Source organism: Rhea americana, unplaced genomic scaffold (genome assembly GCF_003343005.1).
Source record: "Rhea americana isolate MKP2758 unplaced genomic scaffold, rheAme1 scaffold_37, whole genome shotgun sequence".
Classification (NCBI taxonomy): Eukaryota; Metazoa; Chordata; class Aves; order Rheiformes; family Rheidae; genus Rhea; species Rhea americana.
In genome coordinates, this window is record NW_028186501.1 from 2,183,824 (window position 1) to 2,201,579 (window position 17,756).

A 17,756-nucleotide genomic window follows, 5' to 3' on the forward strand; every position below is an offset into this window, starting at 1 on the left:
AAAAACAAAGAGCGGAAAACTTGCCATACCTTTCAGGTATTATAGCAGTGACAACCAAAATCATAGAGTTGCAAAAGCAGATTAGTGTACTGAAAAAGACCTGACTAAAATGTGTTCATGGATTTAATGGATTTAAGAAATACTAAGGAACTGAATTATGATTCAGAAAAAAAAGCAACCAAAACTTTCAAAGTATAGAGAAGAAAGATTTAATTAAATGAATTCAGAAAACACAAGCAGCGTTCTGTATATTAAGAGGCAAATGCTTAAAATAACGCACATAAAATTAGTAATTGTAAATGTTGCTATAAAGTCAAGTCAGAAAGGGGAAATCTCATGAGTCATTCAACCTCCTAAGAGAAACTAGATGGAATTAGACTACAGTTGCTAGTATAAGAGAAGAAACACCACCACCGTGTGGASTACTTAAACTTTACATGCCACTTAAAAGTAGTATTTCATTAACTATGGAAGAAAGCACTGAAGTCTCACAGATATGACAAGCTGCAAAGCAGTATAAGCTGAAAAGCAGTACTTGCATATCTGTGTCACATTCATCATTGCCTGGCTTTCTAAAATAGCTGGTTTCTCATTCTGCCCTTAAATCAGACCTACTCTTAAAGTTCGTGGATTTCAGCTGGTGCACGAACAAGTGAATTCTTTTGAAATGATAAGTGAGGGCTCACCTTTCAAAAAGCAAGGGGTAGATTTGAGTGGAAAGCAGCTCTAAGCAGCCTTCACTGATCAGCCCCCAGGGTAACCTGATGCAAAGGGGAGGCAGTGGGTCAGAATGTGGTGCACTGTTACTAACAGACTTTAAGTTAACATGGCTTATTCACTTCCTTGTTTGACTGACAGCTGCMATGGTGACAATAATCCTGAGACAAGTGTCTTCTATCTATGAAGCAATATAATTGCCATGGTTCTTTAATTATACTTTTCTTCTTGATTCATATTACATTTCACCAATTTTATTTTTTTTCTTACAAATTAGCATACTGCTGTACTTTCATGTTGTAAAATGCCCTCCCCTGCATCTTTACTTTATAAAATCTGCTTGATTTCCAATTTTACTACAACTTAAAAAATTGAAATATTTCTATAATTTGTTATCATCATCATCAAATCAGTGCATAACATTTGATGCAAGTTTCCTACTAACTACACCTATACAGGAGATCACCTATTTACTTTTTCCTCACAGAAAAAACTGTCTTCAGATTACATATTTTCTACATCTATTTAGCCAATGCCAAGCAGGGAAGCCAACTATTTTTGCTGGTCCATTATATTCAGAAGCAGCAAAATTTTGTTAAAAAAAAAACAAAAAACAACTCCCAAAAGGAATTCTCAAATCTTTCCAGCACACATTTACAGTGAGACAAAAGTCAGAGATGGACAGGTAATATGAAAAGGACACACTCCAGCCCATAGGAAAATAAAGAACTGAACATCAGAATCCTATAGCATTTCCAAACAGCACTGGTGACCACCATAAAATTTTCTCCACACATGTAGGCAAGAAAATGTGCTAATGCAGAGTTGGGATTGCCTTGCAATATTTGACACCCTTCTGGAACATCTACTTCAACAAAAGTTGAAGGAAACCAGCATAATGTTGCGTAGCTATGTACTTAAATGCTATCGTCTGAAGCTGGTAACAGCCTCTGGCAATTAATTGCTTGCACTTCAGTTACACTGAGCACTACAGCAGCAGCAACACTGAGYGGTGGAAGGACTCTTTGGAGCAGAACTCTCCTTGGAGAGCTGCAGAGCTTCTCCTAAAAACTTCTGCATGTCAGAAAAGAGAGGTACACATGTGCCTTGACAGATGCAGTGTACCTTGTTTCAGCACTGTGTCATATAAGCCACCTTGGTGAAGTAGCTCAGGGTTATGTGGACATGAATGCTACTGGCAGGTAGGAGACAGTTAAGAGTGTGGCCTGTGGGTAAATGAAAATATAGTGCCAAATAATGTCACATACAAAAGCTATTGACAGTGAAGGGAATAAAGATAGGAAACAGTAAGTAGACGTGTCTGTGTGAGAATACAACAGGTATTTGGCTACAAGACTTCTGTTTAGAATATAAAGGCAAAGTGAACGTGTGAAATAATGTCAGAGCCTTACTCGAGCAGAATTACTACATGAGTATGCTTCTTTTGCTGCATTTCTTGGTTTTCAGAAATTTAAGTGTAAAATATCATTATTTCTTATTTTTTCTCTAAAAGATGAGTTTTCTTAATTTTTGACAGAAAACGAAGAACAGAGTTTTCAGGCACAAGTTAGAGATCACTCGCACAGGTATAGACTCCATATCTGTAAGATCTTGGGAACAGCAAAGGATGCAATGCCCATTCTTCCACATCCCCACTCATGGACTTTATTGTTACAGGCCGATTGGCAGGGAGTCTGGATCACAAAAATCTGCCAGCAAGAACTTCTAAAGGCTAATTTATTTTAAACTTGGTTACACTCACCACCAGAGTGGGATGCAGAGTAGCCCAGGTAAAGTAAGAGCAAGAAGCAGCGTCCGCCAGTCTCTGAGGAAGTAAGCAAACAGCGGCAGCAACATGTAGCCAAATGCATAAAATATGCAAACGCCTAGTGTGCAGAATAGTATACGAACTGATTTGCCAAGAATTTCAGTGCCTATTCAAAACAAGAGAGTGAAGATTAACATTTTAACTTAAGAGCAACCAAATAACTTATCAAAAATAATGTTAAAAATTGTCTTTGAAATACATTACATGGGGTAGTTACTGCAAATAACACTCTCTGCTCTCCAATTTTAGAGGCACCACAGATCTACTTCATGCAATGATCCTGCATCAATCTAAGTAATTCTATAAAGGGAAGAGAGAGAAGCCATGCAGTATTCCTGTAGCTAGAAGTGGCTACAATTTCCGTAGTTCTGTGTCCTTAGAATCTTCCGTTTCACTTGAAGACTTAAAAACACCAGAAGTACTACAAAACGCTCACATCAGTTAACTTCAGTTTGATCTCTATAAGCTCTCTCCAGCTTACAGAGAGAGATCAGCTTCTTTAAAGAAAAACTCAGAGAAGCCTAAATTAAGTTTCTGCCGCGTATCGCCTCCTAAAAAGCTATCTATTTCTCCATTAACTGGAAAACCTGCAAGCTCTTGGAGCATATACTTGAAGCACATGCACGGTAACTATCAAACGCCAGGCTACTGTCAGTTGAATTAAAGGCACTAACAGGCATCAACACTTCCCTTTAGAAACATTTAGGGACCTGCAAATCAAAAGAGGCTGAAAAAATATAATCTTCTTCATTTCTACAGAAATCTACAGAGATTACAGAAGGTGCAGCACAATATCTGCTGTGAAGTTAGCTAAACATTGTTTTCACAGGCTGTACTGGCTTTATTCAGTTACAAAGGAATATCTTGCCAATATTTGTTGCTTTAGAAAGTTACTGTAATTAATATTAATTGAAGACTGATAGTCTCTTAGCTAAATTGAAAATACACAAATCACGAATCATTATGCCATTTAATTTTTACTATAGGCTGTTTTAAAGAGACTTTATAATGTTTATATTTTTTTCTTTTAAAATTTTGTACTTCAAGTGTGTATTTAGGCCTTCCATGGAAAATACAACCCCTGGATATCATCTTACACATCTCTCCAAATAAAAGATGGATTTTGCTTCAAATAATCAATTTCTGTTTTTTATCCTTTAGAATGGTAAACCACAGAACTGATTCAGACTGCATTTCTATCAACTGGAAATTTCCAAAGACAGCATGAATTATTCATGCTTGGTGAGGACACACTCTTAACAGTACTGCTTKGCAAAATAAATCAACCCTGGCCGGTACTGAAAAGAAACAGGGAAGAGAAGACAAATACAGAATGCATGCTAAGTGCAACAGTAGTCCATACCAAGAACAAACGCTGCCACGTAGTTAGATATCTGTCCCATGCCGACCAGCACAAAGAGCACCGAGAACATCTCCCAGCTGGTACAGAAGACCTGCACAAAGCTGAAGCCAGTCTGCATTCCCATAGTTACGAACAGAATATTCTTCCTGCCAAACCTTCCATGGAGAGATTTAAATAAATAAATTAATTAATTATACAACAGCACGGAAGAAATCTTCAGAAATGAAAAGACAAGATTACTCATATGCACATCTAGCTAGATACAAAATACCTGCAGAAAGCAGAGGTTACGGAAATGTGAGACACATACAACTGCTCTAAATACATTAAGAGTTCTGCTAGCCAAGAAGAAATAAGAATTTAAGTGCAACTTAAACTTTAAGGAAGTGATGGAACACTATTCCCTCTTTACTGATAAGATGAACAGGGAGACAAATCATTGAGAAGTAAATTAATTAAAACTTAACAGCAGTATTAGATGCTTTCTCTTCTAAGGTGCACTCAGTCTGTTACACAGATGAGTATGTTAAACCCATGTTGAGTTCAGCTGTAAGAGAGTCAGTCCCTATGTCTCGGTCTGGGCATCTACATAACCAAGTAGGCTTCCTGGCCTGTGACAGGAAGACTAATGAATGCAGGTTCCTGCAAACCCAAAACTCAAACAACAAAACTCAAGTTGAGTTTTGAAACTCAGCTTGACCACGAAATCTAGTTGTGTGCTATAATGTTTAGATGGATTAGAATGAATTAAGAACAGACCACCAGCAAAATAGTTTTTCAACCACCTGTTATTTCTGAACTACTGATTCACTCCAGCACTCCCGCCTGTCTGTCCCTGCAGCCAGGCATGCAGGACTCAAGCGCACTGCAAGGCTCAAGCGCACTGCAAGGCTCTTTCTGTAGCAGACCAGTAGGTGGTGGCAGACTGTAACAGTACACATCGGAGTGCAGGCTTGCCAAAACAGTCTAAAGGGGTTGCTAGATGCACTTGGTCTTTTGATCACAAACTAGTAGCCCTTTAGTAGTTATGAGAGTACGTGGATGAGCTGTACTGTCCATTTAGCAGTTTATTTGCATTTATTTGCCCTCACAGCTAACATGAGAATTCTAGAAGTTGTCCCATCTTCCAACAGGCTGTCAGAGTCTAAACGTCAGCCCCCAAAGGAAAGGAAAGCGCAGCTAGCAGAGGCAGCCAACAGACACAGCAGTTCGTGCACTGGTTCGCACAGAAGAGGCCAGCAACACTCCTCAGAATGGCAACCACATTCGCAGCAGTGGTGGTGACGTACCACAGGGCACAGTCTCCAGCAGCTCCTGGAGCAACCAGCCTTGTAACATCAGATGCCTTCTGGAGTTCTAGAGGAGGGATGCAGCTCTGCAGGTATTGGGCTGCAGGAAGAGCCGGGGGCCTCTTGCAGAGGCTGGTGCAGCAGGAGATGGTCTGCTTGACTGCAGATAGGTGCTTGTTGAGGATCTGTGTCACGAGTAAAGGAGCGGCAGGAAAGGTCAGAAGACTGCACAGAGTAAGGGATGATGAGCAAGAGACCGACCAGCACTTCTCCAAGACTCTGCAGCATCAAGATATCAACCCCCCAGCCCTACCAAAGGAGGAACAGAGAGCTGAGCTTACTCGGTTGCGAAATGGACACTCTCATGATGGCGAAGGCTGGAAGCTCGTGACTTCTGGCACCAGGAGGACACCTCCAGTCCCACTGCAGACTGGCAACTACAGAGGTGATTTAGCACCTTTATAGCTGATGAGGGACTGAGAATTCTGTCAAATGAAGCAACTGAACCAGAATGAAGTTGTGAGGGATAACAATGGGAGACCCACATCTGCCGTTCTGACCCATTATCTAGGGAGATTTGCTGCTTTTTGGGGGATCTGGGATCTTGTGGAAAGAATGACAAGGCTTGTCCAGCCCTCAGACTATTACTCCGTGCTGCTCTTCCAATGTAGGCAACAATGATACCGCTAGGGGAGACCTGGAAAACACGAAGCATGACTGCTTGGCTCAGGTGGTTTTCTCCTTGATCTTGCTGCTTTGAGGAGGAGTGGACAGATCTTGTGGGTCAACAATAAGTTGTGCAACTGGTATTTGTACTAGCATTTTGTTTTCTAGGACCCTCTTTGAGGAAAGCACTGCTTGGAAGAGACAGGCTCCACCTAAGTAGGGCAAAAGTATCTTTGCCAACAAGCTTGTCAGATAGGTTAGGAGAGCTACAATCTAGGACAGGGGAGGGAGATGACAACCAGCAATCAAGTAAGGAAGTAGTGGCCTGGGAAATCAGCACAACCACGTGTCTCCCTCAAGAGCAAGTACTAATACTTGCATGCATACTAATGCATGCAGCACAGAAAGTGAACAGAAATAGTTAGTTCTGCATATATTTTGCCTTAGTTTTTATTGGTAAGAATGGCCTTCAGAAATCCCAGGCCTCTGAGACCAGTGGGGAACTCTGGGCCAAGGAAGACTTACCCTTGATGGAAGATGATCTGGTTAGGGAACATTTAAACAAGCAGACACACTAAGTCCACAGTTCCTGATGGGATGAACCCATGAATGCCAAGGGAGTCAGCCAATGTCATTGCAAGGCCACTCTCAATCTTTGAGATTATTGCATGGCAATAATCATTGCCATGACTAGAAGAAAGCAGGTGTCACTCCTATCTTCAAGAAAGACAAGTAAGACCTGGAGAAGTACAAATCAGTCCTCACCTTAATCCCTGGGGAAAGGACGGAAAAAGTAACCCTGGAAAGCACTTCCAAAAATACGAAGGGAAAGAAGGTGACTGAGAGAAGTCAGCATGGACTTACAAAGGGGGAAAAGGCATGTTTAACCAACCTCACAGCCCTCTACAATGAGATGACTAGCCTGGTGGAAGAGCGAGAGCAGCAGATGTCATCTTGACTTTCATAAGGCTGTGGATACTGTCTCTCAGACATAGAAGCTGATAAAGTACAGGCTAGATTAGTGGACAGTGATATGGACCGAAACCTGCTTGAACTGCCAGGCTCAGAGGGTTGTGATAAGTGGCATACAAGTCCAGCTGGAGGCATCGCTGCTGGAGTACTCCAGGGTCAATATTCTTTAACGTTTCATTAATGACCTAGATGATGAGACAGAATGCTGGCTGATGATACAAAGCTGAGGAGAGTGGTCAATACACCACAYGGTTGCACTCCATTCAGAGGGATCTCAACAACTGGACAAACAGGAATCTCATGAAATTCAACAACAAGAAATGCAAAGTCCTGTACTGGGAAGGAACAACCTCATGTATCAGCAAAGGCTGGAGACTGACCAGCTGAAAGTAGCTTTGCAGAAAAGAACCTGGGGGTCCTTGTAGACACCAAGCTGAATGTAAGCCAGCAATGTGTCCTTGCAGCAAAGAAGGACAAAAGTATTCTGGGTTGCATTAGGTAGAACATTGCCAGAAGGTCAAGGAAGGGAATCCTCCCCCTCTCAGCAGTGGTGAGACCACATCTGGAGTCCCATCTCCAGTTCTAGGTCCCATAGTACAAGAAAGGCATGGCCACATTGGAACAAGTCTAGCAAGGGGGCACAAAAGTGACTGGAGCTTTTCTCAAAGAAGAAGAGGCTGAGAGCTGGTGGTGTTCTGACTTGAGAAGAAAAGACCCAGGGGGATCCTATCAATGTGTATAAACACCTGGTGGGAGGGTGTAAAAAAGACTGAGCAAGACTTCTCAGTGGTATCCAATGGCAGGACCAGAGCAGAGGGCAATATTTCTAAATAGAACTTTAGACATAAGAAAAAAACTTTTTTATTGCAAGGGTGATCAAACACTAGAACAGGTTGCCCAGAGAGGTTGTGGAGTCTGCATCCTTGCAGATATTCAAAATCAAGACTTGGTCCTGAGCAGCCTGCTCTAGCTGACCCTGCTTTGAACACAGGGTTGCAATAGATGACTTCCACAGGTTCCTTATGCTTCTCTGAAGTACAGATGAACTGCAGCATGTACTGAGATATGTCTAAAGGCAAGTTTGACAACAGTAACAAAGACAGAGAGGCAAAAATTTCAAGTACTAGCAACTGAAGTATATACCCTGTATTACCCAAATATCTGCACAATAGTACCTAGATGGATCTGTTAAGACCCACCCCACCATATCTGAAATACTGATTAAAAAAGATACTGCATCACAAATTAAAAATACATGATGCTTCCCACTGTTTTGCATTCGTACTRACAAACAGAAAAGACAGGGCACTCTGGGCCTAGAAACATAGCAAAAAMCCCCCAAATTCTCACAAATGAAAAAAAGGCACTGTTTCTCTGGAGTACAGCTGAATAGCATTAATGCTTTCCACCTTCCATAAACACTGGACTTAGACCCTGCATTTGATGATGAGGAAGATAAGCTACAGGAATTTAGAAAGAAAATTATAAACTTGACTTCAAAAAAGAAAAACAAGCCCCAGGGTCTCTCTGAACATAGTCCAAAGTAATTAAAAAAGAATGTCATGGACTTGATTTTTCAGAAGGAACTTGATATCTTACACCTGTTTTCTGGCATTAAAAACAAGTTGGCTTCAAGAGTGATTTCTCCAGAAAACAAAACAAACAAACAAAAAAAAAAACAAATACGAAAAAATAGATAAACATCCACTAACAATCTTCATAACATTATGTTCTAATTTAGGACACTTACTCTGATTAGACAATCATGTAATAAAGACATCAGCACCCTCCTTGTTAGTAGTTGCAGAAAGACACTTCTAGCAAGTTTTAATTAGAAGAACTGCTTACAAAACATTACTAAACAAAGAGCCAGCAGCTTTGGTGTATATACTTTACTTGTCTGAGAGTTGTCCTGATATGAAGGATCCAAACAGGACACCGACAAAAAACAAYGAGGTACTAAAGGGTCCCTTCCAGTCATCGTCACACACGAGATTCCACTGCAAGGAGAAAGAAATTTTAAAGAGAGAACACAAACATTTAATAAACATCCCCCAAAATGGCTGAGACCAGATAATGAAAGTATACTAGAGTTCTTCAGGAAAATCTCAGTTCTGATCTTTGAAATACAAATGTATATATAGAGCAATCAAACCAATATTTCCATAACAAAAACAATCTCAGAAAAAAGGAGGAAGGAAAAAAAAACATATTTATTAAAGACTGCAGTAATTTGCAATCTCTCACTTGCTTGATGTTTCTAGAATAAGCATCTTGATGTTTCTGGGATAACATGCATGTTATTTGAAATCTGTATCAACAACTGTTATTCAAAGAGTCTTAATTTTATTTTTGTTATCTGGAAAAATTGTATAAATATTAAAAGAAAGCAAAAAAGCAGCAGGGACACCTTGTCCCTTACCTCTCTGTTGTGCTATGACTGGAAGAGTTTCCCGAGCAAGCTCCTTAACCTGCTTGAGGAGACAGCAGGAGATGATGCAGCCCCACAGATGCCAAACGCAAACAGGGAATTTAGAGGCAACCAAATTCCACTTCAGATGCCAGGCCAAATCCTCCCAACTTTATTTATTCAAACAGCTCCTACAGGGCCCCCTTCTGATGTTTCAGGAATGGAAAGTTTTAGAGATTTGATTTGCATTCAAATGGTTGAAATAAAATCAAAATATTTACTTTGACCACAATGACTAATCCCTCCCCACGCCTTGACCCTCAAACCAAACAAATAAATAGTGTTTTTTCCTCTTAACTTTTTAAATTTGCTCTAGATCAAATATCAATSCTTTGATCAGCCCTGCAAGAAAGCCAGGTTGCTGTGTGTCTGAAAACAGCCATCTACCTTGTTGCTGCTCTGTCACCTGGTAATGTCAGCGTTTCATTTTGCTTGCTGGCCATTTTTTGAAATCCAGTAGGAATGGGCTTTTCCCTTCTCTCTCTTCATTCTTTGTCGTTTCTTTACCATTAAGCCTTCGACTCTGGCGTCTCACAAACCTCAGCCTATTATAGTTCATGCTGCAACTACACGACAGTGGAGGCTTTAAGGTGGAAGGAATACTAAAAAGTTTGCACTGAATGAACAGCACAAGAAGTAGTTTTTCACTTCAAGATCCCTGCAGCAAATCTCATGGAATGTTTCATGGAATAGCATCTGTCTTTGAATTATCATCAATAAGTTTTTCTAGAGATGAATTATCTTCATCCATGCAGACTTCACTCTCATCTTCACTCACCTAACTTCAGCTTCCATCCCTTAAACTATCTTATGGCTTCATTTCTCAGGATTATTATTATTTAAGCTCACAGAGTGAACAAAATACAACATTCCCCTCTTTGTAATTGTGGCCAAATCATTTCTTAGCCTTTCCTTTGATAAATCTCCCTTGGGTTTCATTTCTTAGAATTCTCTTCTTACAGTAGACTTTATAGCCCTCAAAATTATTCCTGCCCTGATTTTCAAAACTTCTTCCAATTTCAAAACACATTCTAAACCACAAACACAAACACTTAACACAGTGGTACAATAAATCCTACCAACACCATCAGTTATGCATCATTACTGAAGCTCCTTTAGGAATCAGAGCTTTCTAATGGCTAAGGAGTTTATAGCACTCAATAGGGATTTATCTTACCATAGTTATCTTACTACAAGGGATTTCTCTTACCACAGCTATATCATTTTGATTTTAAATTATAATTAACATATTTGTAATAAACCTCTATTTATTCAACAAAAAACTATAYCTCATTATAGATTTTAAAAAGTTTAAACAATTCTGACAGTCATTTATTGAGCCTAAACCAGCCAGGAAACTTCAGCAGAATTTATCTAGCATCTTGGAAATATGCAGCAAATGAATATTATCAAATCTAAGTAGCCAAAGGTTTTRGTCATTATCAAATGCCTTCATTTGATCACATCTATTGGGATAACAAATACTACTCCTGGTGGAAATCTTGCATTAATAAAGACCTGCCTATTCACAAAGTCTACTCCTTCTAGCAGCTACTAGAACTAGACATCTTTTTCGGTATCGGAACTAAAATCCAACCAGTCAAAGATTTAGCAGAGTCATTATTTCTCGGCTGGTCACTCTGTAGTTGTGAATTAGCCATCTCCTTTTATCGATCATCCACTTTGTACTTTGACACGTAAGTTGCACAACACTTGGCTTTCCAAATACTGACATGTCTGTGCCCAGCAATAAACACTTTGTGACCACTGAGTTAGAGACATTACTTGGAAAAGTTCATGGGACTAAAACATTTTGCATTGCCCTGCCAAAAAGCTTATTGCATTGGCAGGTGGAGAGATACCAGCCTTTAAAATGCCACTCTGATTACCATCTTGTTTTTCCATCCACTCCAGTAACACAATTTTAGGAGCTGTTATGCTGAACAGCAATTCAACCAGGCACGAAAGCAAACAACTTGCACATCAATTTTCCAAGGGAAGACTATCTTGGTTACGAATGGCAGTTATTTAAAGCCATAAAGAAAGCCTAAGGTCATAAAACTCGATACATGCACAGCAATCAGAACAAAAGGTTTTTAAGGTCCATTACTGCAGTAAATCAATGCTGAAGTCTTCAGCTTTTTAATGACTTACCGAAGAGTTTTACTGTATGGCTCCTATCAGTGACATGGCATCAGTCTTCTAATTCCCCCACTGTACCCATCCCTGACCTTTACGCTGCCCAGGAAAATGGCACCGAAGCACCACGGTTGAAGACCAGCATTACTAAGAGCAAGTATCCCTGGATGACTTCCTGATTGACTTCTGCTGCTGATGGTGCTGCTTGGTACTGGTCAGGACACAATATATCATGATCTAGTGCTCTAGCACCAGATGCTATTTTCATTTCTTAGTGCCCTTTGAGTTAGGCTGCTGGAAATCACATCCTTTGCCCCAGTGAATATGATAAGGTTAACCTCAGCAAGTTATCAGGGCTCCAAACGGGAGAAAAAACACAACTTAGCTTTGTCCCTAACAGCAGCTCCCATCAAGTTCCTAAACAACTTAACACCAACATGTAGCACACGGCACATGGCGTTCTTACTGAATCCTACTATGATTTTGCAGGAGGACATTCTCTACTGCGGTTTAAACTTATTTTCTTACTCARAGAGCTTACAGCTACTTTGACTGGGTTGCAACCATTTCCTGAAAAGCTCACTAGGTCAGGGTGATGTATCTGCCAGCAGCTTCACACCCTGCAGCAGTGATTGCTTGTGTGCTGGAGCTGGGCTGGGCTGCGAGATGAGCACTCCAGGGCTGGTAACAGCGGGTGGTGAGGATGGATGACAGAGGGGATGGGGAAGGGAGGATGGGCTGGGGACAGACAGCATGGACAGTTTGAGGTGAGGCAGGATGCAAAGAGGGGATGAAGCAGTCAGTTTTCAGCCAGCTGACAGAACCAGACCCCAGTGCATATCTGCAAAAGAGCACCCCCACACAGGGGCTGTGCTGTTGGTCTACATGGCGCTCCCATCCCACCGCGCTGGGCATCAGGCATGGCCGAGAAGAAGGAGCCCACAGAACGGCTCTGCAATCAGCAGTTTACGGCCTGGGCAACAAGCAGACCTAGATATTTACAGTAATCACATATGTACTTTCTGAGTTCTATCTTATCTCTTGCACTGTAAGTTAGCTACTTGGAACTAAAATAAATTCAAAATCCCTCGTTATGTGGCAAGACATATGGAAAGCTATGTGGAAGCTTTATTAGCTTCCATTTTTTAAATCACACACCCAAAAAGAAGGAACAAGAAATACTACTGTACATTTAGTCAGAATTACACTAAGCAGCATAAATAGAAGTTTAACTGTCAATCTGGCTAGACTGGTATTTCCTGCAATCTCTTGTCATATGCCTTTCCAGTTTTAAACTGTGTGTTAACATAACACCCTTATCCAAAAAGCAAACACTGCAAATTTCATACAAATGACAATCGCAAGGAAATTCACCCACCTCCAAGATGAATTCTCTGAACAGTAGCAAACTGTGCAGTAACATTCAAAGCATAAAATAAAGATATTAAACTAAAATTACAAGGGAAGTGTAGGCAGACACAACACCACAAGTCCAGTTGAAGATATGGCCAGACTACAAGTAAAAAGTTTAGTTCTTCTAAGTTCTCAAGGAATTTCAAAAGTYTCAGGAGATCACAGCTACTATATTCTGGGTGTACAGGGTCTGCATCCATTGMGCTCACAGAATACAACTTGCCTCAAAAGGACAGCTGGCACTTTATGAATTACCAACACTAAATCCTTCAACAGCTTACATCCAGACACTGATGCAAATCCCTTATCCTGCTTAACTTTTACAGTGGTTCTGTCAACTCTGATAAGATGGTATAACTGTAACTAACAAAAATCTATCTGCTAACAACAAGATTCTAATCATATTTCACCATAATAGTGCCCAATATTTGTAATTCATTGCAACATCAAAACTGCAAATCTAATTAAAGACGGGCTCTTCAAAATGTCGAGTTCTTGCACTACAGTATCACAAGAAACAAAAATTCCACCACCACCCTGTATGTTTGGAAAATTACAAAAGCAATTGCAAAGTCAGCAATACAATGTGTGACCTTACAAGAAATGTGTTTCTCAGATTACAAAGAAAACTGTTCCCCTGAAAAAGCACTTGTACTTTCCTAACAGCATTACTAGAATCATTAACAAAGATGGACAGTGACAAAAACCAAATACCTCAAGAAGCTCATAGTTATACTCTTGTTATATAAGGAAGATCCTTCTGAATTTTACCTTTATAGTACTTTGTGCCCCCATCCTTTCTCATTTTTTAAAAAATGTTTCTGCTGTTGCAGAGAAGAACATACATAATTGAAAAAAGTGGGATATTCCCAAGTGCTAATATTTTAAAATCAAAATATTAGCAATAATTTTGGAATCTAATCTGATATACTCTACCGTCTCCCACCACTTGCTTCTCTGTAAATAGAGGCAGGTTCTTCAAAAGATCTATCATTCTCTCTACTCAGCACTTAGGAACTTTGATTCAGAATTCATTCCTGTTTATACCCATGCAAATTACCCTATCATTACATTGTCCACAGTATGTCTAAATGAACATTCTTTCAGTTTTACTAATATCAGCTATAAACTTACAATTCTTCAAAAACACTAACCTTATCTTATGTTTTGAAGCCAGAAAGGTCATTAGGTTCAATTTGAGTCTATAGTCCTGTACTATAGACTCAAACCACATCTTGAAAACCTCAGCATTTTTAAGCATTTTATTACATCTTTCAGCCATTCATGCTCATCTTACGAGCTGAAATTTGAACTTTTGTCCTTATTCTGACAAGAATAATAAGATATGGGAACTCAGTTAAAAGTTATTCTGTAGTTGTGTCAACTCTTAGGACTGGAAAGTTGTCACTGTTAACTTCAGCCATAAAAATAAGCTGATATTTTTGTGCCAAGAAAGAAGGTGCATTGCTTTAAACGATGATGAAACCTAATGGAAGTCCTCATATGGCTTCTGGTCTAGAAGGCCACCTACACTAACATGAATGAGGAGGTCAGTGAGAGCTGAACCCAGATGACACAGCCTTGAGTAATGCTTCGCTGCTGGCTCCACTATTAGCAAAGCCTGTGTAGATTAAGATGCCTAACACAAGTCTGTTTACCTCCCCCCCCCAAAAAAAAAAAAACCAACCCTCTTTGTTTTCCAACAAAAAGTGAATTACACACTTTTATYACAATGCTAAATTGTGTCATTCCAGATGTTGCTACTTCAGCCTCAATTTGTTTTTTCCTGAAGGTCTGACATAACTTACTACTCTTCAGGAACTRAGATCCGACAGCACAGCAGCATCATTAAACCCTTGGTGTTAAGGGGATGGAAAACTCCGGGACCTAAAATATGCACGAGATCCTTTTATCCCTGCATGTTCATGCAGGATTCAGAATCCCAGTTCTATCTCAGGACAACTCTAATTCCAATGATAAGCATCCTTCCTCTGCAGAAACCATCAGTAGTTGAAWTTTGTTAAGAAAATCACTATGGGGATGAAAACGTTCAAGTCTGCAATACCAAAACATGCCTATAAAGAACTGATTTCAAGTTGATAAACAATACAAGACACTTGAAAAGTTGATGGTGAGCATGCATACACAAAATCATCTTTCTATTTATGTTTCAGTATAAAAGATTACTCCCGTATGGACTAAAATGCTTTGATCATTGTATCATCTAAGAATATATCCAAGAATATCATCTTGTCATTCTAGTCCACTATTGCCACCACTTAACTTTTCAGCTAAATCCTATTCCCAGTTACCCTGTATAGTCCCAGAACAGATACCAGACTTTTGCAGATTTGTCTGGGATAAGAATTAAGCCTTTCTCCCCCCTTAATTATCCCAGTTTGCATTCCTTTTAGTACCATATATAAATTTATATTACTTCTCCTTTCTTTCTTTATAGGATGTAGGAAGGAATGACACAGATGGCTTCTTTACACAAAGCAAAGCTTTGCTTATTCCTCAAGACACAGTATTTCAAAAAGAAAGGTGAAAAGGGATTTTGTTACGCACAGACTGGTTAACTACTCCAGACTGACTAACAACATTTTCTTGTTCAGTCTGCAGAACTGAGAAAAAGTCCATCTTCAACTGTGAGAGAATTTAATGTTTCAAGCCTCCTCTTACCACTGAAAAGCAGAAATATAGATGAGGATCTTTCTCTACAGTCACGAGAGATTTGARCAAACCCATTTCTTTAAAAAAATTCCCCTTCCCCCTCCCAGGGCCAGCTACAGAAATCTGGGACAAAGGTCTTCATGATTATTCAGCAACCGAGCACAAGATTAGCGGTTCGTAAAACCAAGCCAAGAAATTAAACAAGTTTAACACTGAAAACCTGAAAGCGTGTGAAAGGCCATGGCTCTTGCAAAACTGGCTCAGAAACATTAAGGTAAAAGGAAGAGGGGAAAAAAAAAAGACTGCCTCAAAGCATGATGTCTTGGCAGGCAGACGTTGCCTCCCCAAGACACAAAGCATCCGCCAAACCACACAGACAACATGGGAGAGCTGCTGCAGCATTCTGGGAAAACGTTAGCAACTTCCATTTCTTATAAAACTTCTGAAAGTTAGTTGATAATTAAGACACATTAATTTGCAGCGAGATGGAGCTTGGGGAGACAAAGTACTAACTGAAACGATGTCTAAGCCAGGTCAACCATTATGCTGCGGCATTCAGAACAAAACCGGTATGTTTATCTGCAGGCTTGACTAATTCTAGATGCTGCTGACTGCTTTTGTATTGCCTGTAACAGTGCATCAAACTTTGACAAGTGTATCTCAGTAAAAATCAGAATCTAGAAAATCTAAAAATCAGGATCTCAGCCACTAAGTTCAAAAGTAGTTTTCAACAACTAAAATTTCACCATGTCCATGCTGGCGTGCGTGCTAGTATGAGCGTGGCTTCTCCCTCATGCTCGCTTCCTCACCTAGCCCTCTTCCCAAGGAGCGTTTCTGGGCTCAGACTAGAGTCCAGAAAGCAAGCACAGGAACATCCATTGCTACCTGTTCTGTAAGGCAAGAAACAGAGGCCTTTGGGTGGCAAATGTAGCTACAGTTCTGCAAAGCTTGTTCACAGATACAAACAGGCAATTCAATGGTACAATACCTTATAAGCCTTTGCAAAAAGCTAAATTTTGAAATCCAAATATTCCTTGAAATCCATTTGCTTGTATTTTACGCCAGTCRTGCCTATAGGCCTGCACAGCTTTCACCTCAGACAAGAGGCACGATCAGCACAGGTTCAACTTTGTCTGGTTACCTTAACTGGAAAACTGATTTGCTGAAAACAGTTCAGCAGATGGGAATTTTGACTCGCTCCTGGYAGGTGGAGAGGAGAGCACAGCAAGGGCAAGCGTGTCGCTGACACGCAACGTGCACGGCTCTTCCAGACGCGGTATCGGAACAGGGYGCTCTGGCTGCACCGTACTCACGTCGTGTGCGACAACGGATGACTCCCACCGCTTTTTGTTTTCAAAAAAAAAAGAAAACAAACCCTTTTGATCTCCAGAGTTCAAAGAGGCATCTTTGATCCCAGCAGCCAGCTGAACCCGCTGTTCCTGCGCCGACCCTCTGTGCTTCTGGGGACACCGGATCAAACTGATTAYGCAGTTAATACACAAACGCTACCCAGCGATCGAGGAGAGCCGCTGCGTTCGRGACGCTACTCCTGCGAGTTAACATTAACAGGAGAAAATAACCACGCTAGCCCTCCGACATAAACCTGGTGTGCCAGATTTGACAGCAGGACGAATCTAAGGCGCTGAAAACCGAAGCTATGACACACACCCACACACACAGAGGCTTCTCCGGCGCTAACTGTGGAGGTACCTAAAAGCCCCCCGGCCCCCCGGCCCCGCCCCCCGGCGCAGCCCCGCACCTCGCTGACGATGGTGGAGCGGTAGACGTCGCGGCTGTACTCCCAGCCGTCCAGGCACCGCTCCTGCTCCAGCGCGCCCAGCTCCACGTCGGCGCCCGGCCGCAGCCCCAGCGCCGAGAAGTTGGCGAGCGCGGCCAGGCGGTAGCGGCGGCAGCGGCTCGGCGCCGCCCGCCCGTCGCGCAGCTCCAGCGGGATGCTGGCGTTGCGCCACTCGCCGCTCAGGTTGGCGCCGCGGGGCACCGCGCACCGGTGCTCGGGGGTGCCGGCCAGGAAGACGGCCGACATCCCGTTGAAGCCGTTGGGGATGATGCTGGCGCTGAGCAGGAAGAAGACGAGGCGCTGGAAGCGGCCCCACTCGCCCAGGAAGGCGCTGACCTCGTCGTAGTCGCGCATCGCGCGGCGGGCGGCGGCGGCGCAGAGCAGCTGCGGCCGCCGCTACCTGCGGCCCCGTCTGGCGCGGGCAGGGA

General features: G+C 41.5%; 1 protein-coding gene across 2 annotated transcripts in view; it reads right to left on the reverse strand.

Moving 5' to 3' along the window:
* Positions 1 to 17,750, reverse strand: part of LOC146591492 (organic cation/carnitine transporter 2-like) — a 31,042-nt gene extending 13,292 nt beyond the window's left edge. The window contains exons 1-4 of one of the 2 annotated variants that reach the window (XM_085312758.1): positions 17,290 to 17,750; positions 8,732 to 8,835; positions 3,909 to 4,063; positions 2,480 to 2,651 (exon numbers count right to left, since the gene is read on the reverse strand). In XM_085312758.1, the coding sequence (XP_085168884.1) occupies positions 2,480 to 2,651; positions 3,909 to 4,063; positions 8,732 to 8,835; positions 17,290 to 17,682 (824 nt within the window). In that variant the 5' untranslated portion in view covers positions 17,683 to 17,750. The remainder of the gene's footprint in view (positions 1 to 2,479; positions 2,652 to 3,908; positions 4,064 to 8,731; positions 8,836 to 17,289) is intronic. The other variant, XM_085312759.1, reaches the window with a different exon arrangement.
* Between the last annotated feature and the right edge of the window lie 6 nt (positions 17,751 to 17,756).